We start from the raw sequence: 27,218 nt of genomic DNA on the forward strand, positions 1-27,218 counted from the left end.
GCATTCCAACGGGATTACATCACGCGACTGGAACGCGGACCTGCCCCCACTGCCACGTTCTGTCAGCTGGCCGCTCAACAAAACGGTCGTTGATCTCGCCCATACAAGTCGCTCAGGTGTTCGCCGCTGCCGAGCGCACTGAAACTTTAAAGGACTCCCGTAACTCGCGAACAAAACTGATTTTCCGTTTGTCGGCTGGAACGAGCCAGCACACCGGCGCGACGATGTGGGCGAGACGTGCTGTATCTGTGCGAATTCCAAGGGTATCCGACGCAAATCAGTTGCATGCCGCGGCGAATTTCAGTGGCTCCGAAAACCTCGACGGCGGAAAGAAGCACGCGAGGCCCGCGGAACTTCGCGTATAAATATCAGCGACGGGGAAAAAAGGACCAGAGAACACGGCGCGGCACGACGGGCGCCGCGAGAATCGCTCTGATTATCTCTGCGAAATATTCCCCAGGCACTTTCGGCTTATCACACGCGCGCGTAACGCCGGTAACTTCGTTGTCGGCGCTCAGGTTGGTCGACGACGGAACGCGTCGTCCTGTAGAGTCGCGTTCGTATCGTATCGAGGTTTGTTTTATGATCCCGGCCAAGTGTGGACAAGTTGCAGTATCGCGTATCAAAAATTGACACAATGATACGCCACAGCCATTTCGACCTAAAGTTGCTATTTCGCCGTCACATCAAAGAAACGATACACGCCCAGTCAGTGTGTGGGCGTTACCCCGACGTGTACATCTAAGAAAAAGAGCAGTTGGTTCAACAAAATCGGCGCTCACCCACCTACAAAGTAATATTGTGCACGGAGTAAAATAATTTTGCTCATTTAGCAAAATCGTCGTTGCTACTGCATATTCGTAGTGACATCAAAAAAATTTAGTTGACGTAACTAATTTTACAAATTATTCGTTTCAAATTATTCGTATCAGAGCAGAAGTATTTTCGTTGCCAGGATAGAAAAATTTGTTGAGTGTATTTGTTCTAAGAATCACGTTAATTTGCTATTGATGCAAAATAATGTATCCTTACCAAATTTATTTTTGGAGCAAAACTGCAACTATTTTTATAAATCCATCATAGTTCTTATAGCAAAATAATTTGTAGATTCAGCAAATTATATCCACACGGAAAAAAAGGTTTGGTTGAATTAACCAAATATCTGGTCGAATATGAACGATCCAGAAATTCCGATTGAAGTAATCCGAATTCTGTTTAAGTCAACCAAAAATCTTGTTAACTTAAACAGAATTCCAGTTACTTCAATCGGAATTTCTGGATCGTTCATATTCAATAGTAATCAGTACTCTTAGCAAATCTTTTTGCTGTCCATATAATAACGAAAAGATTTTGCTAGACCAGCAGAAAATTTGCTGGGCCAGCAAATTATTTTTCTTCGTGTGTCTATTGAACATTGGTGCAACAATAAATTACGTTGACACGGTTACTGAAATTTGTTATTGATATAATTACTGAAAACTATTACTGATACAGTTACCAAATCACAATCATTAAATCAATTAATAACTCCTCAACAATAGGTTTGCGACTAAATGTTTATTTGAACGAATAAAGTTTTATTAACTCAACTGCTTTTTATCTCAGTATTGTGTATTATGATCGCGTGGAAACAACATGAAACTAAAGACACTGATGTATTACAAATGGAAAAATCAAAAAGATACACACTAAAGATACGGATACAGGATACAAATACGAATTGAAAACTAGGCTTTATCGTAACGGTGTATCAGCGTATCATATCATGATATGATACACGATACGGTGATACGATACAAAACTGAACATACCTTAAAACGTATCGCAAATTGCTCATCGTATCGTATTCGCTTACTGATTGAACAACGCACGTGGCGTTCACGATAACCATTATGCGATATTTATCATCATTTTGTAAATGCTTTAAAGAAGTTCCAAGCTTTTGATAGCCAAAACAATTATTATATATTGATGTCTTATAAATGGGAGCACTTTTCTCCAAATAAAAGTCGCTATCTAGTTTTAAGACATGTAATACTCGTGATGACTAGTATAGGATATTAATCATGAATTTGTAAATATTTTAAAGAAGTTTCAGGATTTCAGTAACGAAAACAATCATTTATGGATGTTTTATGTGTGGGAAGTATCTTCTTCTAAATGAAAAACGTTATCTACGTAGTAAGAACGATTTCTTTGAATTGAGCCTTCCTATTTATTTGAGTTGGATTTATTGGATTTAAGCAATATAATTTTATATGAAATATTATTTATTTCATTAAATTAATCATATTGTGTGTGATGGAAGAAATACTAGTATTTAAAGGAAATAAAATTTAATTTTTAACCAAAATAAATTATTATTTGCTAATATTTTAAATTTTATTTTATCGAATTAAATAATGTTATATTTTATTGAGATTCGCTAATATTTTAAATTTTGTTTCGTTGAATTAAAGTATTATATTTTACAGAGAACATCTGTTGTTTTAAATGTTTCGTTTTTCAATGTAAAATCTATTGTTTGTACTAACCAATACGATATTTGGTTAAAAATTCAAAAGCATTCATGTCATCGCTGATTCGTTATATGTACATTCTTTCAATATCCGTTAAATATTGACAGTTATTGCATTGTTTTTATCGATTGCCAGAAAGTAAGGCACGAAAAGAACCTTTTGAACGTTAAAGGAATGCATTATAAACATACTCGAGGAAAAAATGATTAGATAAGAAATTTGGCATAATATAATTGTATGTGATAATACAATTATATATGTTTACATAAAAAAATACTATTTCACACACAAACACAATTGTTACATATATTATAATACTATAATTCCTATACGATAGTTGAAGTAAAAAAAAACCCAAACCGTCGCCAGTAAAGAGGATGGATGACCGCATTGCGCGTTTAAAAAAATATTTTGCTGGTTCAGGTAGAATTCTAAATGTCACAGTTAAAACTTATCGCTGTTTTTGTATCTGCTAGGAAATTGTCTGTGGTACGTAGAATTTACAGTAGCAGCACTCTGCTAACAAATTTAGGTGCAGATTATACGTTCGTTTGTCTCTCGTCACTAGTCCTTTTTGTCTAGTATAGTCACTTTATAAGAAGTGTGACTGGCCTTAATCTGGATGTGCCACAAAGAGACTTTCTTACTAAATTTCACAAATAGTTTAGATAGAAATTCTGTCTCTCTCTTTTTCTCTCATTTATTTTACTTAAATATGAAACATACGTGATATTGCATGCAAATTTTGCTAATCATTTATCTTGCATTTTAGCAAATTTCTCATATCTAGATAATCTTCGTTATGGGATTGCAAGATCACTTTTTTGAGTGCTGAATGATAGAATATGTAAGTAGAAAAATATACAGGAGAAGAAGAATGCATATGATGAAGTAATAAAAAGACAAATCATCAGTAATATAAGAAAAGAAATGTTAAATTTTTTAAGAATGTTTATCGACAGAATTATATCGAACCTTTTTTAATAAAATTACAAAATTGAGAGAGGCAATTTTCTTCTCTAAACCAAGCAATAAATTACTTAGGCTATACAATAAAATTTAAAAGTCTTGCATCAGAAATTAATTTAATTGCGTTATTCTAATAAATAAATTTCTTTTAATTTAACAAGCTTTATTAAATCCGAAAAAACCGTTCTCTCTACGTAGTTTCGAGGAACGTAGCGTTTACGACAAATAGTATGCAATGTCAATTATTAATTCAAGCGACATTCGAAGCTGTTTGAAATATATCAATATTTAAGCTTTTCATGGCCGCCATCTTGAGTTCGCTATTTTGAACTTAAAGAGTACGGCGAAGAATGGCTCAGATTTATAGCCAAAAACTTTTGAAATCATCTTGAGCTTATGATAAAGTTTATGGTGCGTTAATTATAAATATGCAAATGCCGAAGTAGTCGGACCTCAGATTCCAAAGATATGGCCCACTGAAAGTCCCATTCCCACGAGATGGCGCCAGTGCTATCCGCGTTGAACTGCAGCAGAATACGTTGGACGGTTATTGCACTTATTATATAATAATTATATTATTATATGATAATCATATCTTGACCAGCCTTGTCACTTATGACAGTATTGTCAATCAGTATTTGGTTATAGATTTTTTCACAACATCGATATATTCTAAACCTTGGGTCTGAGGCAATCTGAGGAAGGTTCAATAGAATATCTCTAGAACTTGAGGTCCAAACATTTTGGCATTTACACATTTGTAATTTACACACTATATAAACTTTAAAAAATGGTTTCAAAATTGTTGAGCCATGAGTCTGGGCTGGTGGCCTATAGGCACTTGGTCTCACTCTTTTAATAATAAATTTGGAATCAGCGACCCCAGAAACTTTCATAATCGTCTCAATGTGGAACATATCTCTTCTGGGAAAGCCGGGGGTACGAAAAGGTTAAAGAAATACCAAGCTTTCGGCGACCAAACCATTGTCATCGCACATTGCATCGCACAGTGATGCATGATATGCGCGTGTTATACATAAAAATGCTTCCTTCTGAGCGAGAGTCGCTATCTGATATCCAGGGAAGGAAAATCGCGCGCGGCATACGAGACGTTGCTCCGTCGCCAGCAATTTGGACGAATTTCCCGCGAGTGCTCATAAATTATTATCAATGGAGGACCGAAACTGCTCAGTGGTAGATCAAAAGGAACATTCAGGAGCCAGCGGAGAAGCACAGCGTCCCATTTCGGGATGCATTACCAGCTTCGTAGCGAATTTGTAGCGGAATTTTCGCGAGCGCAAATTAGTTTCCCGGGGGATATAAGGGCGCGAAACGGTATTCATCATTGTACGTAGTTCGCGCACAAGTTACGAAATAATTAAATTCGTCTGATACAGCAACTGTTGACCCGTTCCCCACGGGCAACCGGCAATTTATCAGGGAGCCGAGCGTCGCGCCTCGTTTCGTTCGTTAAAATCACGCGGCCCGATAAACGGATAATTAACCGTCGAAGCCGGAGACGACTCCCGACGCTGGAACAAAACGCCACTCTGTTTATGCGCGGCTGTCGGAGCTTGCTTTTCGCCCTCGAGTCATCGGCTGCACGAGCACGCGCGAGCTCATGCATACTTTACCGAGACGGATGAATTTTCCGCGCGCGTGCGATGTAATACTTAACTCGACGCGAGCTGCATCTGCTACCCCGTCCTACATTAATCGCTGTCGGCCCGACGCGCTACCTCCATTAAGCGAATCCGCGTACAAATGAACCGCTTCCAAAGGTGCAGTGCAAGGCAAGCCGGTCGCGAGAAATTGATATCATTGATCGAGGGCCGGTTAGTTATCGTCGAAAACGGAAAACGAACGGCGCTTAATATCTGCGCGGATATCGCGCCGGGAGTTCGGTCCGTTCGCAACTGCCGTAAATACAGAAGTGCAATTTGCCTGGCGATTTCGGCGGAAACGAAGAAGAAGGACGCGATCAGACGGCGGCTGTAGATCTATCCGCGCGCTCGAGAATCACGCGAGAATCTACGCGGCAACGATTACCAGCGATCCCGCCTCGCGTTGTTCATAAATTACCGCCGCGCTAGTTTTACCAACAGTGGCTCCGACCGGCGCGTATAAATTTGCATGTAAATTAAGAGAGCACGCGGAAAATTACGGAAAGTTTCTAATCTCTCTCGTGAAAAATGCAGCGGATTCGCCGCGTATCGGCGCGCTGCGCTTCGCGTGCAACGACTCGAAATCGCCAGAGTCGGAATTTTCCTGCTGTCCTCGACCTCAGTATTCCATTCAACGCTTGTTTTGACACTTCGAAGTCTATATCGATCTCTTCTGCTCTTTACTAAATCCACACGATAAAAAAACTTTTGTATTTGTGTTGGAATCGATTCTTCACTTCCACACAAATCGACAAAAATTCTTACGTTCAATTTTCAGCATGACAATTATTAATTTGACATATTGTCATTGCGTTATTTTAATCATTCTGCGTTGAATTTATATTCACTATTTTTAAGGGTTAAAGAATAATAGTGTCCATATATTACACTTATGTGGTAATTTTCGCCATATTATTGATGTTACTTGTATTTGTCTTGTGTTTTAGATTAACATTAAAATTAGAATGAATAAATTGGAACATATGAAATATATTGAATTTAACATAAAATTTTTTACAGTGTGCTAACTTTGCCTAGAAGTCCTCTTTAGAATATACAAGTAGCATTTTGCCTGTTTATTCCCATTTAGAAGCGCTTAAGTAGGACCTCGATGTGTATTAAACATACACTGATCCTTCAGAATAACCGGGTCGAAATCTTAGTCCTACTTTCGCGACCTAAACTTTCTGACATCTGTATGTCTTCTGAAAGACCAGTGTATCTTTAATACACCTGAAAACTGGAGTTCTACCAGAATGGTGCTTCCAGAATGGTAGAAAATGTACAAAATACCAATTGCAGGTTCTAAAGAGGATCTCTCAGAAAAGTTAATAGATTAAATAGTTCAAAGTATCAAAGTAAACATTAAATGCAATGAGGGGAATGTCCCAATTAATGACTGTGTTCTAATTAGTGACAGTTGTATTTTGTTTTTGTTAATATTTCGTTTTCATTAATAAATCAGCCTCAATAAATTCCCTTAATAAAATAGTTCACACACCACCCCGTATTTATCCCCAACATTTACCTTACGTCACAAATTAGAATAAAACTACACTGTCACGTCGCTAAATAATACATCAGTCATTTTTAAGAAAATATTATAAATAAAATAAAAGTCTTCCCATAAGTTAGAAAAATATGACACAATTGAAACCTCAAATATTCAAACTTTTCCATAAAATCAATTTTGTACACATAATGTAACACGTACATTATTAAATAATTTATATGTTTTCACGATGAGCTTACATGATTATTAATTGGGATATTTACTCTATTGAGGTCCAAAATGTGGTTAAAATTTCGACTGGGACGAGATGTACGAGTCGAGAGGAACGGACGTGTGAATTGAAAGGAACTGAAAAGGCACCGTGCGCCATATATGTGTCGCGTCGCCGCTCAAAACGAATTATCGATTCTTTCCGCGAGCGAACGTTTGAACGATCGACGGCAATTTTCAACGAGAAGCAAAATGCGAGCCGAGAATGACAACCGCGACCCTGATTATGGAGGAACGGCGCTCGGATCTTAATATCGGCCGTAAATGGAACGAAAGACGCAAATACGTCGACATCCCTCAACGTTCCGCTCGGTTCGCGCGCGAATTATCGGGGCTGCTTCCTTATTTCTGGCACATTGCCTCCTCGGCTCGACACATCGCGGAAAACGGGAACAAGCGGCAATGCCTGCCTATTTCGCCCCGCGACTCCCCGACGCGATTCCTCTGCTCTGCGCTTTCTCATTTCGGCGTTTTCTCGAGAATAACGACTTTCTCGTGGCAGGAAGATAAATTGGCTGTCGCGCAAGGCCTACAGTCGGGCCGATCGATTTCGCAGATAGATTTTAGATGAGTCCATTTATCTGCTGCGAGCCGCCGCACGAAGACTTTCCGCGAGCACCGTTTCTCATGCATGAAGGAAAATTTGTGCGCACAATAGAACCGCTGAAAAGTTATCAGCTGGGAATTGTTTGAAATATCTCTTTCCAGATAGGAGACGCCGGTAGTCCCTTTCTCTGTTGGATATCTGTCGGGCACCGTGTGTAAAAAATATTTAACTGGTACGCGGCCTGTAACAAAGTACAGTTTCATATAGCTTCACATTCATGGAGAAACTTCATGGAAAAGTGAGAGAGAACTTTATGAGAGACAATATAAAAGAGTAATATACATATATAAATAAAATGTAAAAATATACGGACATACGAATATAATGAAATGTGAATGTAAGGAACATTCTGAGGAAAAAATGGATAGAAGAAAATATGATATCTCATCAACGGTATTTCGTTGATTATACAAAATAATATAATCTCATTCTTAGCGGAATCCTCTTACATATAGAGGAAAAGGTTTCTTTGGATTTAGCATTCCTACTTGTTTCATTGCAATTTCTTTGACACAAAGTAACACAAAGTTATTTTATATTGAACAACATAATTTTTTATGTCAAAATAGCATTGTATGTTTTATTAGATTAAATAATGGAAAAAATACTATTATTTAAAGAAAATATTTAACCAAATAATATATTATATGTAGTTATATTTTAAATTTTGTTTCGTTGAATTAAATCGTGTTATTTGATTGAAAAAGAGCTCCGCTTTAAATATTTCGTTTCTCAATCTAATCTATCGTTTGTACACTGAGAAAAAAGTGGTTAAATTAAGGAGACTTTGCTTGCATGAATAAAATTCGTTCAAGCAAACGTTTGGTTAAACGAATTATATAATTGTTGTGATAAAAGAGAGTGATTAATCGATTCAATGATTACGATTTGTTCAGTAACTATATCAACGCAACTTATTGTTACACTAACGCGTAATTTATTCAATAGATACAATATTTCTGTGACTGCCGATTTTGTCGAACTACCCTTTTTTTAGTGTACTAACTAATATAATATTTTGTTAAAAATCTAAGAGCAATCATGGCATCATTGTTTCGCTATCTACACACTCCTTCGTGTATATATAAACATAATACTGGAAAAATATCATTCAATCATCATTAATTCTTATGCGATCGTTGAAGTCAAGTAACTCACACTAGTGACTAGTAAAAAGGATGGATGACCGTATCGCGGGATGATGGAGTATTTGAATGGAAAATCATAGCGAAAGAAGAATGAAGCAATATAAAGACAGACCACATTAGTAATGTGAAGAAGGACACGTCAGTTTTCGAAGATTATTTAAACATAATTATCAAGTTTTCTTAATAAAATAAGAAAATTATGTGAAAACAATTTTCTTTTCTTTGAATCAAACCATAAAATTACTTGAAAAGTCAAACAATCGCGTTTATTGACTGAACATTAGTATCTTTGGACCATTCTAACGATCAAATTTGTTTGAATGCAACCGAATTTATTAAATCCAGACAAATATTTTCTCTGTGTGAACTGAGAAAAAAGTATTTGAAAATTTCGTTGGTGCGGTATAAAATTTATTCACAGAAATAAATCTTACTTCACGAAAATATATTTTACTTCGCAGAAATAAACTTTTATTCCACAAATAAATTTCCAAATATTTATTTTCTCGATTTATGTAGCTTCAAAAGAATACTTCTAAAACCAAAAAGAAAATATTCTAAGCGCAATATTATTCCTCTTCATTAGAAAAGAGATGCTCTTTCGACGAAAATTTCCGTTTACAATATAGGATTACAGGAAATAGTACCTTGCAATTAACTTTCTTTCTGGAACTTAGAATATTTCACTTTTAGGATCAGGAGAACCCTCTTGAGGCCGTAACATATAAAAGGATTCCGCCAAGGACGAGATTATATTTAGTTATGCTGTCGCTTTGTATGTGATTTTGCTGAAATGTATTAGGGAAAATTCACGACTTAGCAGAAAACAAGAAAGCAAAAACCAATCAGAACTCGCGCTGGTAGAAAAGTAGAAACTAGTCGACTACCATCTGACTAACCAACATTAGTTCTGATTGGCTTTTGCTTTTTTGCTTTCCGCTTTTCTGCCAAGATGCGAATGCGCCCTTAAACCTGATCTACAATGTGCTCTTTTCTTTCTGTTTCTTATTCTTTATCCTTTTCTGACTAAAGGTTCAGGATTTAAATCAGAAAGAGATAAAAAAAGAAACAGGAAGTAAAGTGCGCTATTGTAGATCAAGCTTTACACACGCCTGATATCTTTGTCGCTACAATTGCGTCTATGGTATCGACAAAATTAGGATTCGCACGTGAGCCCCGCCTAGTTTTGCGAACGTAGACTTTTCCAACCACGTGTGCGACCAATTGGGACGCATTCACCTCGGTCATACGTGGGTGGAAATTTTCAATGAACATGCAGGTGCGGCCGATTATATAAGCGGAACGTTGCGTTTATGTTTATTCGACATTTCCGGAATTCAGCGTGTGCGACAGGGACCATAATTTTATTCGCATCGACGCGCAGATTCGGACTCCCCTTTGCCGGGGTGGAACGTGCCAGCGCTATTATACGTACCTTAACGTCTCGCAAATTTGCAATGTCGTTCGCAGTTATCCCCGGACCGACGGCGGCCATCGATTACCGAATTCAAACACGGCGGCCGGGCTCAAAGGGCGTCGCGCGCTCGCAATGAAATGAAAAGCAATTAACGCGATCGTTAGGCCAACGACAGTTCCTTGCGTGCAGATAGTGAAATGCCGAAATCAAGGACGAATACCTCGTACGCGCTTTCTTTCTCCCTCCCATCATGAAATTCCTTTCTGGAATGAGCTGGGCAGTTGATCGTCTATCTGGTATCTCTAGCCTGGATAGCGCCAGGTTCGCGTTCTGTATTTCGACTGTTAGTAGCGTAACACAGAGTATTCCACTCCCGTTGTGGCTCCGTCACACGTGTGAGAAAACGATCCTGCGATCCTCGCGCGCCTCAACCTCTTTAGCGCACGAGCACACGTATACCCCCAGCGCGTTGCGTCACATGAACGACGGAAAATCCCCCAATCGTGCCATTAGTGTTGAAGAAACGTCGCTGGCGGCGGCGCGTAATCACGCTTATTATGTAACATCACATATATTTCCGCGCTCGCGCGAATCACGTATTTCCGTGCCCTGCACGGCAATCAATTCGCACGGACTCCCTTAATTTCGCCCGCGATCTTTTTCACCCCGTGCACTTTGTGTAATCGTGCATCAATCGCGCCGTTGAACTGCCATGGGGCGCGTACAGCGGCCGGTAATTACTAGCTGCGAACCGCCGTTGTACCAATTAGCCACGCAGTAACCGCGCGATAACATTGCAGTAACCCGACGTGATACTGCAAGGACCTTTTACGGACGCGAGCGACCGCTCGGCTGGAATCGAAGGATCGTTTCCGTGTTCCCGAACGTGTCGTACATGTCTCTCTCTCTCCCCCTCTCTCCTTCTCACTTTTTTTCTCTCTGTTTCTCTCTCTCTCTCTCTCTCTTTCTCTCTCTCTCTCTCTCTCCTCTTTCTCTCCCTCTTTCTTTCTCGTGTGCGTATGCATGTGTAGGCGCGAATGTCGGTTTTTACACGTATATATGGTAGTGCTGGGTGTGGGAAGGGGACGGTCGCGGAACGGTCGGTCGATCTGTCAGTGCTGCAGCGGAAAACATGCAGTGGAGTTGAACGAGTTCGACTCGCGGCCGAAGGGCCGGAAGGACGGTCGAGGGCGGGAAGAGTGAGCGGGGCCTAGAAGTCGGACTGCGACGTGGCCAGGGCGCTCTCGGCCGTCTCCTCGCGTCGTCATAAGGGCCTCGTCACCTCGCCGCACTCGCAATACGTCGGGTGTCCACGACGGTCCACGCGGTTGCTGATCGAGTGGTCGCTGCAACACAAAAGATGAGCGAAGTGGTTAAACTCGTGGATCGTCGAGTAGGGGCAGGAGGGGGGAGGGGATGTTAGATTAGATTTCTCGTCGAAGAAGCGTCGAAGGAGCGTTAGATTGGATTACTGTAGCTATTGTAGAATCGGGACACCTCTTATATCGATTGTACCATCATAAAGAGGAAGAACACAAGTGCCTGTGCAGATTGTGTTGCTTACTTAGTAGTTGATGTACGTATATCGACAGTGTGATAGGGAAGACTGGGTCTAATTGCAACAAGGGTCATGCTGGCCACGCGTTTTGCTTACGTATTTATCGCACAGTGGAGACAAAATTGCAGTATCCCTTTTTCATAGGATACTTTTCTTTGAATCTTTCATTAGAATCGGCATAATATTAAAATTGGGCTAATATTCTTCATCGTAAATAAATAAATTTAAGTAATGTGTTATTAGTTAGGATGAAGTTTCCTGTAAATATACGATACGCTCTGTTTCGAGTAATAACAACAATTTTCATTCATAAGATGATTGAAATCGAGCATATGGACGGACGAGTTAAAGTTGGCCGATATTCAAGAGCCTGCAGGAGACTATGGAGGCACTGTGAAGAACTTTGGCGGAAATTAGACCCCAAATTAGGTTAGAAGATTAGGAACTACTAATTAGAATACATATTTTATATGTAATCTTCTTTATGTGTGTGTATGTGTGCAGGATTCACGTTGCGTCCGATATCCGACGTACGACGATTCGATATTCAATAGTAAAGTTTGTTTCTAGCTAGTGTCACGTTCTAGTGTATTCAGAATCTAATTTTCCTATTAGATGTCGCACGTCGGATGTCGACATAGTGTGAATACTGCATCACCCTGTCTTGCTCAGCAAGTTGACCCGGTATCGGGACAAGATAGTTATGTTACAGCATGTCAGTATTTCGGTAATTACGGAATAAAGACAGTCTACGGGATCATTAATGGTATAAAAACATAGAAGGAAGTTGTTTCTATCATGCATGTAGGATTAATCGCCAGCAAAAACTTAGCTGAAAAATTGAAATTCCGGAAAGTGGTCCAATTTGATCCGGTCTCCCCTATCGAGAGATTTCTATGATAATAAAGAAAATAGTTATTGCAAGCTTTGTGTAAATAACAACAGGGAAAAATGTGTGTTTATAGGGATAGAGAGGGAGAATCAGTGTCTTTTAGAAGCAAGTATTGATTGCAATATTACACAGATATGCGTGCTTTGAGTATAGATACAGCGTAAGCAGAGAGAGAAAGTGAATGAATGATTTATTTATTATTTATTATGCGTTCTAGGTTAAATTTATTAACTATATATTATGCGTTCTAAGATAAATTTCTTCAAGCGCAAAAAATATAAGAAGTAGAGAGAGAGAGAGAGAGAGAGAGAGAGACAGTGTTTAATAAGCTCCGTTAAAACGAATTAACGTAGATTGCGAGTTGATGAAATTGTAAAATTCACTCAGAATATTGAATTTGTACAATATATATGTCCGAGCGCAAACAATTTATTTCGACGTTAACTCTTTAAGAGAGGCAACTTCTATTCCATTTGATACAGCTTCCTTATTAAGGCACTTCATTAGACCGGCACAGATGAGACTGCATTCTTAGAAAAGCGATCCGCTGGAAAACGAGTAACGCCGGCATTTCTTACCTCGCGCTCATTGTCATCCTCCATAATAATTTATGCAGCGAAGTATCCTCCAACAAGACGTTATTAGACATAAAAAGGATCCAGCCCGAGAGCGCGCTCAGACCATTATTTCTCTTTTCATCCCTTAACCAGATTTCTTTCTGCGCGAGTGTTCCCTTCACGCAAATGACACGACAAAAATGCATCGATTTAAGTGTGAAAGTTGATTTAAATGTGTCGGAAAAATTTCTAACTTCAACACTCGCCTGCGGAGCACTTTTCTCCTCATTTAGTTCGTCATTTTATAACAACGCCATTCTGATAGCCGGGAGAAGTCGCGCGCGTAATGGAACGATTGAAAGCGATGAAATACACGGCGTGGAATCCTCGATTGTGCTCGACGGCGGCGGGCAGCTTGCCGTTGTAACGTGCAAATAAACGAGTCGTTGCGAAGGCGCGTTCCACCCGGCCGTTATGTAGCGACGAGACGAGACGATTTTGCGAGGATTCTTCCACTCGCCTGGGGTAGACAAGAGGGGGAGGGGGGTGCATTTCCGTTACCCCGGAAAAGTATGCTTCGCTGATGAAAGCCAGGTAATCGGGAGTGTAATAAGACCACGGTTGCGGCTACACGTTTTCCCATTTCCACACGGAAAGAAAAACTTGGTTGAATCAGAATTCAGGATACATCAACGAGACTGTTTGGTGAGATATAAACGAATCATATTTTTTTTTAACCAGGCGAATCTGATTAGAGCGGTTAGTTAAAATAATGAGAAAAGTTTGATTACTTTAACTAAACTAAATTAGATTTACATTTCTTATTAGAAATTTTATTACTTTTTTATCAGAACGTTGTTTTTTAAGGTGTTAAGTTTGATCCACAATGTATTCTTGTTTTCTGTTTCTCTCTCTTTATTTCTTTCTGAGATCAAATCTTAAGTCTTATGCTTAATCTACAGTGCGCTCTTTGCTTCCTGTTTCTTTCTCGTTATATCTCTTTCTAATTTAAACCTTGAACCTTTAGTTAGAAAAAGATAAAGAATAAGAAATAGGAACATCACATTGTAGATAAGACTTAAGGCTTTAAGTCAGAAAGAGACAAAGAGAAAGAAACAGGAAGCAAAGAGCATATTGTAGATTAAACTTGAAGCTAGATAAAGACAAAGAAACAACAAACAGGAGGCAAAGAGCTCATTGTAAATCCAGCGTAAGTGTGTGATTAATTTGCTTGAAATTGAATTGATTGCTGTTATATTGTATTTGGAAAACTTGCCTTTTATTCTGATGTGATTCGAACCGATGACTCTCGAAGATTTGAATGGCCTGTCTACGCGCTATATCACTTCATCAATTAATAGATCCGTTATATATTGTCTACTTGTGCTGTAATCAGCGTTGTATACTAACATATGTGATTATAATAACTAGAAATTTTGTTTAGCACAACCGACAGTCGTTAACCAAACATATTACGTTTATCCATAACCAAGCTTTCTACTCATAATAAGCAGACACTTGGATGTTACAACTGGACTGGCAGTAATCAAACTTTGACCGTTTAAATATTCTGGTTGGCAACTAGAATATTTCATTATGATAACCAGAAATTTTCTGTTTCAGCTAAATCTTGTTTAACCATACATGTCACGTTAATGCAACCGAGGTTGTTTTTTCCGTGCCTCGCATATCGATATTTATAGGCCACAGCGCTGCGACCGTTCGCAGACCCTGCGCGTTTCCGTAAACTGTACAAAGGTTACGCGATAACTATATAAAGAACTGCACAAACAGCGAGCGCGATAGTCGTATGAATTCATTCGTGACGTCAATGACGCCACTGTACATATACCGTCGACGATCACTGTCAGCGATGCGATTTTCGCGCCGTTTGCAACGTTACGCAACAATTATATCGAATTTGTTCTGTCGGAAACGCGTTGTTTATTGGTCGCTTTCCCCTTAATCCTTTTTAATCCCGCGGTAACGATCGAAAAAGCGTTCCACGGCACTTTTATCGCCAGCATCGGGAACATTGGATCAGATCGAACGCAGACGATTCGACGTACGAAAAAACCGTCCACATTAAAAACCGTGGTAACTCTATCCGCGCAGAATCCACATTCCGGACGCCGTTAGAAAGAAAACACGAACACCCACGGAAAATATTTACGCGGATATTTCGAACTTTCTCGATTGGCAGATAGACTTTGTGATTATCACGACGTGAAACAATTTCGATAATGGAAATTTTCCAATTTTATTTATTTTTATTAACGAAACAAATAAGCACTCTGTTAAATTAACCATCAAATTTGGTCATACTGAAACTTAACAAGATATATATTTTTATATATATCTTATAGATATATATTTTTATATATTTTTTTAACCTTTACTTAACCATCAATCTATTCCACAAATTCTCAGTAGCTTTGCGTTATATGTAAAACTAAAATGTAGCTTTAGTGTAGTCTATATTTCAAGTATCATCTGATGCACATTTTTATAGTACTTAAAAGAGCAAAAAGGGCAATGTCAGATATTAAGGAATGTTTGTTATATACATTTTTAAATCGTATTATAATATTATAATATTATTATAATAAGACAGAATTTAAAAGATTATAACAGATTATAAATTTATTTTTCTTTACAACATTGACAGCGTCAAAGAAAATGTAATTTTCAAACTTTTCTAAAGTGTTGCTTATCCTTCAATTTTTGGTTTAAATGTTCGTATTAATTTTCTTTTTTTACTACTTATATAAGATTATTCAATCATTAATATTTATTCAAAGACAATAAAAATTAATTTTTTGCAAGATAAATGCAATATTTCATCCAATTTATTTCTAAATAACATTTCAAAATCTACCTCCTAAAAAATTTCTATTGCGTTAAAATTTCTACAGATGAACGAAATCGTAAAAGACATGTAAAAAAATACTTAGCATTACTTTTTAACAGCTTAACGAAAGCTAATTACAGTTGTATTAATTCCAATTCATCTTCCAAAAACCGGATTACATTCCGTAATACTCAAAGTTCCTCTATTTGAATGTTACAAAGAAAGAGATATCAAAACAGCGGCATCTCTCCTGATAATCTTATTCTCTCGTGAACGCATTGAGAATTCTTTTTCTTCTCTTCTTTCCTTCTTTTTTCCATTTTTTGCCAATGTGACTCGTCACCTACAGGGAGAACCGGCATAGTTTGGCCGACTCCGTCAGACTTTTTCCCATTTCGGTACGTCCTCCCTCGTCGCCGAGCTCTATCGGGACCTTTAGAAACCACTTCAACCTAAATTCCGCGGATTGCCTCTTCTGATTACGCGCCGCGAAGAATGGAGGACAGCCAAACCCTGGTTACAAAAGGTTCCATTGTCGGATTGGAAGTCGACGAGATTCGCTCGTGCGCTGATAGCCGAGCCGGGGCTTAGGAATATTGCATATTCATGCGGGCTGCCGTCGACAATAAAGTGGCACGGTCATTATAAAAGATATGTGCGGAACGCCTTAGAATCAAATGAGCGGCTTACAGGCCGCGGTGTGACCCTGACTAATTTGGCAATTTCGCGAAAGAGCGTCCAGATGCCGATAGTTTGTATCCTATATCGATGCGGAGATGCAAATTAACTCACACGATATTAATCTGTGCATCACCGTCGCAGCACTCGACGTCAAAGATAACAGAATACGGAAAGAGACGAATTCGTGCAAAAATTTCGTACCAATCGACTCAACGGTAAAAAAGAAAAAGAAAAAAAAGAAAAAAGGATTCACCGTCGCTGAGACCGTCATCGCGTCGGATCTCGGCTGCTTCGTATTCAGGGCGCGGATGAGAGGCAACGAAGTGCGGTTAAAGCGTAAAGTAATTCTCGCCGAAAGATTAAAACTGCCTACGGCGACGCGGCTGAAACATAAAAGGCTTAAAGAGAAATAAAGAAGATAAGCGTGTGTCCAGGTGGCGGAAAGAGCGCCACGGGGATGAGCGGAGGCCGGGGGGAGGGGGAGGACAGCGAATCGCCGTGGGTGTGGGGGAGGGGGAGAGGGTGGGAAGGGAAGAATTCTGAATGCGATATCACCATGACCTACATCGTCCCGCTGAAAAAGAGCGGTGAATACTGAGTATGCTATTGTCAGGCGCGCGGTAGTCGTAGACGACTGATAGTATCTCGGGCAGCGTCGCGCTCACGCAGTGGTTACTACTCTAGCAGCGACAACACTTAGGACTACGGCGTCGCGTGCCAATCGCGATTCGGACGCGTGAGCAAGAATTTTTTAATTATTCGCTATCCCTTCGCCTTTCGCTTCCCCCGCGGGCTCTATTTGCGTCACTTGTCACACCGGCGCTCGAGCTCGCGCGCTCACCACCACGTGACATTGTTCGCTTAACAGCGGCAGTGGCTTCGCTCCGCTTCGCGGCGAGATTAATCCCCCGGCACCGTATTACGGTAATAACAATTTAAATAAGTTACGAAGCGTGGGAGCGCGCGCCGGGGAGGAACGACGAGAAGTAAGACCGGCGCGGCCAGACGCGCCAGTTGTAAAAGTTTATTTGACATTTATGTAACGCGGGCGAAAACGGCGAGCTTGAACTTCGGGCCCGCAGTTAAAATAGGAGGGACGAGAACAGTGGCCGGGCCAGAAGCATAGGTATCTATATTATCCAGTGTATAATATACTGGATTGCTAACTTGGTGAAATACACGGCTCCGGAAAATGTGTACTGAACTCGCGCGCATGTGTCGTGCAAGGAGTATGTTGGTGAGACGATTGTGATGTGAAAGCTTTTGTTCTTCTAATATCCCAATGTTACTACAAGCTATCTCGTCTAAGACATTCAGTAGTACTTGGATCACTCAGTCATATGACTTGAAGGATACATATACAACGACATATCCTTATTTCAAACGTAACCAGTCAGTTAGATCCTGAGGTAATCTCCCTTTCAATCTCAATATCGTTTTAACTTCTCTCATTAGCCGCGAACGTATTTGGATACTTCTCCAGTCTCGATTACGATATTTCTGTTTAAGTCTCCTTACCTCGTCTTTAATAAATGGGATGTTAAGATCGTGATGAAGTATTTCGTTTATGACTATCAGAGAACATCAACAATTATACGAAGGATCTTAGATTGAAGTATAGGATTTCAGTATTAAGATTCGAGGCCGTACTTCACAAGTAGATCCCATAGGCCCAAATAGGTTTAAGAATGGCCTTGTATAATAGCAGCTTGTTTTCAGTTGATGCCTGTGATTTCCTGCCTATCAACCAATACATCTTGGCCAAGTTGGTGTCCCAGTTGTTTACGCTTAGTAAGTATACGTTTCCTTCGATTTAATCTATGATCAAGGTAATCTAAGGTATTGGGCCTTTTCTGTTTGAAGGATTTGCAAATCATTCAAGACTACAGGTGGATAGGTAGACTACGTTACTTTTTCTCACAATAACTTGTTTCTCCGCAAGTAGGTTGCAAGTAGGTATTTTGTAGGTATTTTATAGGTTGTATATTTGCACTTGAGTGTCATTATCTCCTCACGTGTCTCTTTTACCGCTTGGTAAAAGTGATAGTTCATTCATGAAGTGCGATTTAGATCATCGCAAAACTTTAATGTAGAGTTTGCTGAAGTAATGGTTTCTTGAGTTCACTTATTCTTTGTTGTTTTTCAGTAATAAGAAGGTTAGTAAAAGATTTGCGACTATTTCTTAGCGACATTAATATACGACATGCGTAGTTAATATTGCGTAAAAATTTGTAGTGTTATTATTCAACACATTATATGAATTCCACGAGCAGTAGGTAACTGCTGGTCGTTTACCACGAATATATGTAATAAGAAAATGGTTTGACTATATCGAGATTACGCCCAGTGCCCCGAGGAGATCGTTCAGAACACATTATATTTAAACTCCCTGTGCTATTTATTCCTCGGCATTTCCACCTTGAATTAAGAAGCGGTTTTCTGTCAGAATTTTCCTTTCCTTAGCTAATTTGCTCTTGCTTTTAAACGTCAGAGTTTCGCCTTTGGCCTATGATCTTTCTGTTATGAGACATATAGTAGTCATATAATAGTCACATTGCTCGCAACGAAGATGCTAAATGATTGGACTTGCTAATAGTGTTACTGATGACATGCAACTCGGCATTACGCAGCTTTTTATAAGTGCATACCTTTCAACAGGATGTATACCACTGCGTTCTTACCACCCATTTGAATTCCGTGCAAGTTGGATAAGTCAGGTGTGATTGGTTGAACGCACATGAGTAAGTATCGACCATATTACATATCTACTATCTTCTGAGAACTTCGATCCCTACTATACCATGTATGTCTAGATGCTTATTTGTATAGAGAGAGAGAGAAAATATAATACATACTTTTTGGGGTCTCTTATTTGATACCGTATACAGGTAGTCTAATACGAGATTGTCAAATGCATGTGTGCAAGTAGATTAAGCCAAAAACTGGACAAAAAATTCCTCTACCAGTTTTCAACCGCATAAAATTTGGCGATATTAATGAAATAAAATTGGTGAACCAATGCATGCGATATGCCGTGGAACGAGCTCTACATTAAAAAAAAACCGCTAATAACCATCAAATCTGCATACACTGAGAAGAAAATATTTAGTATTTGTAACTATTACATATGGAGAAATAAATTATAATTATAATTTGTAACTATCTCATATGGAGAAATAAATTATAAATTAATACTATAAATTATGATTAAGGAAATAATTTTTTTTTAATTTTACTATAATATTAGAGATAATAATCTTATACACGTGTCCTTACTACTATTTTACTAAAAATTATGGATGAGGCCAAAAATAACTATAATTTTAATTAAATTAATTATGTTTTTTTCTTAGTGTAATAAACATATTGATTTCTATGGGTAAACATACACTGGTCCTTCGGAATACATAGATGTTCGACAATTTACGTCGGAAGTAGAGTTAAAATTTCGACTTTGGTATCAGCTGACATCTGAAAGCGAAATAATGATACGAACGGCTCGTAAACAGTTGTTTTTCGACAGTAGTTTTCCGCGAGCATGTCATACGTTAAAGGCCATTCTACAATTGTAAGTGTAGTTGTAGATAATTATGACAATTAATCAAAATAAAGGAATCAATAAATAAAACATTCTAATTGATTGATTTTTACGTTAACGACCACGCTTACGCAATTGTAGAATAGGCTTAATGTCGCTAAGAAACAGTCGCAAATCTCAACCATTCTCGATGAGATCGCGCCTATGGAACTCTCGTCCCATAGTAATCGTAAGCACTGAAAAGAGGATTGTGTCGAAACAAAATTTAATACTCTAGACTAAAATTTGATTAAAATAGGATCAACAAAATGTTTGATAACTGCAGTTAAAATATTTAATTGCCGCTGTGTATGTTTTGATTTCTCATTAATAGATGTACTTGACACAAATAAAAAACATATAATGCCAAATTGTATGTACCAAATATTTTAATTGCAAATACAAAAATAATTTTTTTTCAGTGCGCATTTTTTCGTCAATCTTTTTTTATTAATATCTGGAAATTTTATGTATTTGTTTGCAAAACAGTAAAGGAATTGTGACCAGCTATGCCTAACCTGTTTGTATATTTCGTGCTTTTCACAATCTCATAGCAGACATTCTGTACGAAGAAGTCTAGCGATATGTGGAAGTCAGTGAACAAGTAGTGATAGAGTAAATCGCGTTCTATGACGTGACTGTCATAGCGGCAAGGAATCGATAGCATAAGTGAGGCACTTATTACGTTTACGAGCGTGCAACACAACGGGACTTAGATAAGATCGTTGTAAAGTTCATCGCGGGCTTTAGCGCCTTATTAATTCAAACTTTCGCTGTAACCAATAAAGTTACAACTCTCCGAACGGCCGGAAGCGATTTCTGCCCGCTCGACGCTTAAACGCGACTAGTTACATTTCGAGGCTTGAAAGCCGATTGCCGGCTGCGAATTAATCTCCGCCGTCCGTTCTCTTCTTTTGACGTTCTTTCTCCCGCTCGCGAAAGAGCACAGAACTTTTGAGCGAATGTCGATAAAATACCTTGATTAAAACGAACTAATCTTTCGCATTAAATATAAATCGTGCATCACGTGTCCTGGATTCACTGTCTGGAAATTGATTCGAATTCCAGCTTTTTTTCATAAATTCTTAATTCCAGTGCAAATTCTAGTTTTTTTTCTTTTTACAAAAAGATAAGCAATTAATGCAGAAATAACGTGTATATTTATACATATACATGTATATATATACACATATATACATAGATACATACACACACACACACACACACACACACACACACATACATATAAATATATGGAGGAAATTACTGTACTTCGGAATAATTTTGAGTACTTCATTTTTCTTCACCACAATTTTGTTAAAAAAACCTTGAAAAAATATATATCATTAAACTGTATATAAGCACATCTGTATTTCAGCATATCTTTAAAAAAATATTTTTATTACCATCTGGTAAGAGAATACAATAATTTTAAGAAATCAGAAATTTTGTTTTAAGGCATAGAGAGCAACTTAACGTATTTTAAAACACTATAAAAAGTCTTTAAAAAAACTGCTCATCTTTCCAAAAAAATATAGTATTTTACTAAATTTAGTAACATTTTTGTAAATATTATGCATAAGTAAAGTAAAAGTATATATATATATATATATATATATATATTACGTAACATAATAGCTATAATACAAACAAACTTTTACTCGTTTCAATTATTAATAAAAATAAAAAAGTTCATAGCGAAATAAGTAACTAAAAATTATATAACACATACACGCACGCACGCACAGGATGTTTACAAAATACTTGGACAAAATTCTTGGGCGTATTCCTTTTGTCAAAAAAAAAAAAAAAAATATATATACACACACATATTACTGTTGGTTTACATCTTTATCACCAAACTTTATTCACCAAAAATCTTCTTACGCTTGCACATAGCAGATATAAAAAGTGTAACGATAATTTAATGATAATTTTCTTCATCTTCCCATTCAACTCGTTAGTGTTTGGTGGGACGAACTCTGAAGCGCATGGAAGATGTAAACGCGCCCACGGCAGACGACATCCACTTTTAATTTTCGCATTAAAAATTTCTTCAAAAAGCGGAAGCCGAGTGGCCCGTCGGGCTACATTTTATTATAGATGCAGCTAACTCGATTGTCTCTCTTTTTCTCTCTTTCTCGCTTTCTGTCTTTCACTTTCTCCATCGCATACCAGAACATGCGGCACACGACTATGGCCATTACCAACGAGTATGACCTTTTCAGAATGCCAGCAAATGTTACAAGCAGTCGCGTGACAGCAGAAGAGGCGACGGATACGGTCCCTTATCCGCGCGCGCAGCTCCCGCGAGGCGCAAAGTTATGATTACGAGCGCCCACGGTGCTAAGGGACATAAATTTTACGGCCGCTTCGGCCGACAAGCTCGATTGAAGTACGAAATTGGAGCCGCCGACTGCATGGCGTTTAATAAGGATTCCGTCGTATCAGCGGAAGCCTTTTACGAGAACCTGGAATCTGGAACTGACAAGGTCGAGGACGACATTTCTACGGAATATATACGACGTTCTATATGTGCTCGCTTAAAGACGAACTAATTTTTTGCGGCGGCACAAAAGAAGAAGAGAGAGAAAGAGAGAGAAGTTCGTAAAGTTTAAATATAATTGTATCATTTGTCGGAGCAGTAGTATAACTCAACGATAAGTCTTACTCTTTGAAGAAAGCAACACGTCTAATTAATTCACTGCGATATATGTGAGGTCTCAGACAATATAATCCACATAATTTAAATTTTTTATACTATAAAAAATATAATGAAGATATTATAAAATTATTATAAGCGACAACGCGTGAGGAAGCTTACGTTTGTAAACAAAACATTAAAGGAAGAAACGTGCATTCTGTTCGTTCTTATGGTAGATTGATTCCTTTCGAAGAAAACAAGTAAACAGTTTTAATTTATATTAAATATTGTTAGATCGTCGGGATAATTGTTCATTGTTATTTTATTCCGGCAGTATAAATATAAAATGGAAATAAGATACGACTATTCATTGAGCTTCTTTAATCTGTCACGTTGGGCTCATTATCGATCTCGCCCGAATTTTAATTTTGAATTACATGCAAATTAGCGGAATGAAGGTTTTCAGTATGCATGTTAAAGAGAGTTATAGGGAAGGGAGTTAGTCGGTGGGGAAATGATAATTAAACACTAGTGAGACATTTCAAGTGTAGACTGTCATATAACAAAAAGTTGCTCTGGAGTCGTTTTCATTGACTTTAGAACACCAAATTAAGGTGTCAAAATGTAAAATTTAAACATAAAATAAAGATGATGTTTCGTTATATTTTTAAATTATATTTCGATTATATTTCGAAAAATTTCTTATATTAAATATTATATATAAGAAAAGCTTTTTATTGTAATCAAATCCACGTTATAATACATCAATACTGCAAAAACTTGCAACTATTGATGATTTTATTTGCTTTTTGATTGAAAAAAATGTATATTTTCGTGTATCAAAATAATTGCACTTTTTCACAAATTGAGATATATAATTGTTTTCTTAAAAGTTCATATACTGACAAAAAAAATTTCAGCGTGACAATTTTATAAATTTATTTTTAGAAAAATTACAAATTTTTATGCAAACTGATGTTTTCATCCCGTTTCCCTTTATATTTGCTGTAAAATAAAATACCCAAATAAATATTTGCAGCTTTCATTTCTGTACGTAACTCTATTCTACACACTTGAAAGATACAAATATATTTATTATTTTTCGTAGAGTTTTATTAGCATTTTTACAGCACGAGTAAATAGGATTGTTTTCGTGGACGAAAACAACTCCAGTGTGCCAGATTAACGTGCCCAAAACATGTGAGAGTTAATTATTTCCAGATCGTCGGCGAAGTTGTTGATTGTTATTTCATTTCCAGTATCTCTAATCATAAAATGGAACATAAAATAGAAATGTTCGATAAACTCCACTAATATTGGTTGCGATATCATTCGGAAGTGGATCACTAGATAAAACGTGCGAGAAAAAATTTTTAATCCGGGAAGGAAGAGTAATGGATATTAAATGGAAACTCGAGTGCAGTTTTCTTTAGTCTCGTATACCGTATCGTTGTTATCGTCGGTAATCCTCGACGTGGTGCAACCACGTACGAAGTGGCGAACCACCACTATGAGCTATAAATATGGATTCTATTAAATTAAGTGAGACCGCCTTTTCCAGAGGCTTCGCCAAAAATCCAATAGATTAAGATAAGCTCGATGTATAGTTCGATAGTTCCAGTTGCCATATGGTGCAGCTGTGTGTGTACGGTGAGTAACGAAAAAAAAAAAGTATAAGAGCCCATCTCATCTCTTTTTTAGTCGATTTATATCCAGAGAAAAAGAGAGAAAAATAGCGCAAAGTCTCTGTCCGAATATATGTACTATATGTCTTCATTTATCATTGATATATTGAATAACAGCGCAAACACACGCATACACACGCGCGCGGTTTTCTTCACGTGCAAAATGATTCAAAAAGAGACGCAAATACCTTTCGATCTCGCTGCATACATTCGTAATTTCTGTCCGATGCTGCCTAATTGATGGACTAAATCGTGATATTGTTAGCGACATTAAATTATAATTGATGCATCGCAATGGCTGACATCGTGCCGCGCTGTAAACTGTCACGCGTCGAGCTCGGATCGCGCCGATATAATTTGAATAACCCAACAAATATTCGCGATGGAGATTTTTACATTAAATCCAGAGAAACATACCGGCGACGACCTTTGCAAATGATCATGGCGACCGGAGCACGCATGTGATGATCAAGGGAGTTCGGTGTAAAGCTTTCAGTCCTGACGTAAATTTATTAGCGTCACGCTAATCGGAGCACGCACGCACGCACGCACGCTCGTTCATTCGCTCGCTCTCACGATATCCCGGTAATATCTGAAATTCGCGCGGACAGCAACGTCATTTGCTGTAGTTCTTAGTGTATCCGTCGGCTATTCCCAAAACGACAAAACGTCCCTTGCAAAGAGAACTTCTACCACAATGTACAGTTGCTTGATTGTTACTTTCATCACTACGTGGAAGTTTCAGTCCTTCTGTTTTACTCGATTATTCCCTGATTTCCCTCTTTCAGTTTTTGTAAGCGTTTTCTTTACTCCAACATGAAACTTGGAACGACTATCTTAGTTAAGAAACAATCAGAGCCACGCGGGTTGACAGTCGCCATTAATTATCGATCGCGGAAGAATAATAATGTCGACAAAGTGTTGCATGTGCTGAGATATTTTTCGAATCTTAGCACACACAGAGCATTTTTGCCTCCTACCAACGACGAATCAACCCTATATTCTGATCATATCAATTCTAAAGCCTCCACCAAATCTGATTTTAGAATTAATATGATCGAGAGATACAAGATTAGTTTGCCGTTGGATTTCTATACATAACTGTATGCTACAAACTTGAGAAAGTATATTTATTATTTTTATAGGTTTTTATAGATTAGCTGTTACGAAATATAAATTATAATGATGAGAATATGAAATGAAGTACAGCAGAGCTATTTCAATTATTGTTATGTAATAAAAAAGCAAAGTTGCTATAGGACTGTTTTTAACCTCAGTGTGCCAGTGTGCAGATTAAGAGGATGCCAAAGCAGATGACAAACTTCAAAAATGTCGATAACGTAGAGGCAATCGTCAAAACATCATATCGGATAAGCACTGACACGGTCGAACTACTTTTTTTCGTGTTTCTTGTGCATACAAACTTTTTGTATTTCATTTAAAGATTTTGTATTTTAATGTGTTATACCACCATATTTAGTGGAAAATCTAATCACGCATATATAGAAATCTTTCTGCAGGCTGTTTATATATTTTTAAACTTTTAAATTCAGTTGTAAAGGTGCAGCAATGTGCTTTGAAACTTCTCGGGACGAGCAAACATACGTTTTGTATTTTCAACCTACAGGATTTTCGTATAAGGCAAATGTTTGCACTAACTGACAGCTCGATATGTCAATTTCGAAAATTTTTATTCTTTTCATCACATATGGAGTAATGTTCCGATTCATTTTTGCACGTATATTTTCATTGTATAGAAGCATTTGTAATTCTGTAAAACCAATACGACATAAATTTTACTGGCAAAATATCATTATATCGTCGGTAAAATTTTCATTTATGGTTCCCCTTAGTAGATATCAAAGTATAAAATAGAAATATAAAGTAAAAGTTACTTTTCGTTATATATCGGTTCTTTATATATTAAATGTAATACAAAAATGAAAAAAGTTTTATGTGAGAACATCATATTTATTTCTAATCGTATCATATATATGATACGACTAGAATATTTACGTGATCATTTCTGTAGATAATTCCATTCTACATACTTTAATATGTTTATTATATTTTATAGATTCATATTAGCTGTTACGAAATTTAAATGAGTAAGAATGAAAACGAACTGTTATGGAATTTATATGAGCAGAAACACGAAGACGAACTTTCGCAGAATTTAAATGAGTAAGAACGAAAATGATCTTAGTGTGCCAGATTATGGTGCTCGAAAGAAGTGTACCATGTGAGAGTTAAGATTACGAAAATGCCTCAGCACGTGCGATACGTTCATCGACATTATTATCCTGGCGCAATAAATAATTAATTAACCGCAACTGTCAATCTACGCAGTTTTTATTGACTAAGAAGTTTCTTAATAATTGCATATCAGAGAGCTCATAATAAAAGTTCTTTAACTCCTGTAAGATCACCGCAAGGCCGCGAGTTTACATTTCAATTAAATTGAATTCCGCGACGTTTTAACACATCTTAGTTTTTACAGCGCGAATGTCCTTTCACACATAAAAATTTTAATGGCTCGCATCTTGCGAGTAATATAATACATTATCGCGGCTGGTGACGGGTGGCCGTGCCCGAACTAAATTTAATGCACAAATCGGCGAAAAAGGTGAAGATTTATCGCGTATAATCAGAGTTAAAAATAATCT

General features: G+C 37.7%; 2 protein-coding genes across 6 annotated transcripts in view; one reads left to right on the forward strand and one right to left on the reverse strand.

Moving 5' to 3' along the window:
- Window positions 1-1,281: 1,281 nt before the first annotated feature.
- The window catches only part of LOC116849102 (protein tipE), a 67,854-nt gene continuing 41,917 nt past the window's right edge, over window positions 1,282-27,218 (reverse strand). For 3 of the 4 annotated variants that reach the window (XR_004379082.1, XR_004379084.1, XM_032825907.1), the window contains one exon: window positions 1,282-11,453. Coding sequence is in view for 1 of the 4 variants with exons in the window: in XM_032825907.1 (XP_032681798.1) it covers window positions 11,372-11,453 (82 nt within the window). In the remaining 3 variants the exon portion in view is untranslated. The remainder of the gene's footprint in view (window positions 11,454-27,218) is intronic. The other variant, XR_004379081.1, reaches the window with a different exon arrangement.
- On the forward strand, window positions 11,450-23,503 carry LOC116849104. Of its 2 annotated transcripts, none has more exons than XM_032825914.1 (3): window positions 11,450-12,094; window positions 18,366-18,437; window positions 19,305-19,736. In XM_032825914.1, the coding sequence occupies exons 1-3, from the start codon at window positions 11,914-11,916 to the stop codon at window positions 19,367-19,369; spliced, it is 318 nt and encodes a 105-aa protein (XP_032681805.1). In that variant the 5' UTR covers window positions 11,450-11,913; the 3' UTR covers window positions 19,370-19,736. The 2 variants fall into 2 exon arrangements, 1 of the variants encoding a protein (XP_032681805.1); XR_004379085.1 differs by lacking the exon at window positions 11,450-12,094 and adding an exon at window positions 22,452-23,503 and having other exon boundaries at window positions 17,200-18,437; window positions 19,305-19,387.

The sequence above is a fragment of the Odontomachus brunneus genome, unplaced genomic scaffold (assembly GCF_010583005.1).
Source record: "Odontomachus brunneus isolate Ranch 3 - 2012 unplaced genomic scaffold, Obru_v1 Obru_scaffold_106, whole genome shotgun sequence".
Lineage (NCBI taxonomy): Eukaryota > Metazoa > Arthropoda > Insecta > Hymenoptera > Formicidae > Odontomachus > Odontomachus brunneus.

Coding starts and splice junctions, on each gene's coding strand:
- LOC116849104 (XM_032825914.1), top strand. CDS start 11,914: ATGAAGTTTCCTGTAAATATACGATACGCTCTGTTTCGAGTAATAACA. Junction 12,095..18,365: donor GAAATTAGACCCCAAATTAG/GTTAGAAGATTA, acceptor GCTTGTTTTCAG/TTGATGCCTGTGATTTCCTG. Junction 18,438..19,304: donor GTCCCAGTTGTTTACGCTTA/GTAAGTATACGT, acceptor ACCTTTCAACAG/GATGTATACCACTGCGTTCT.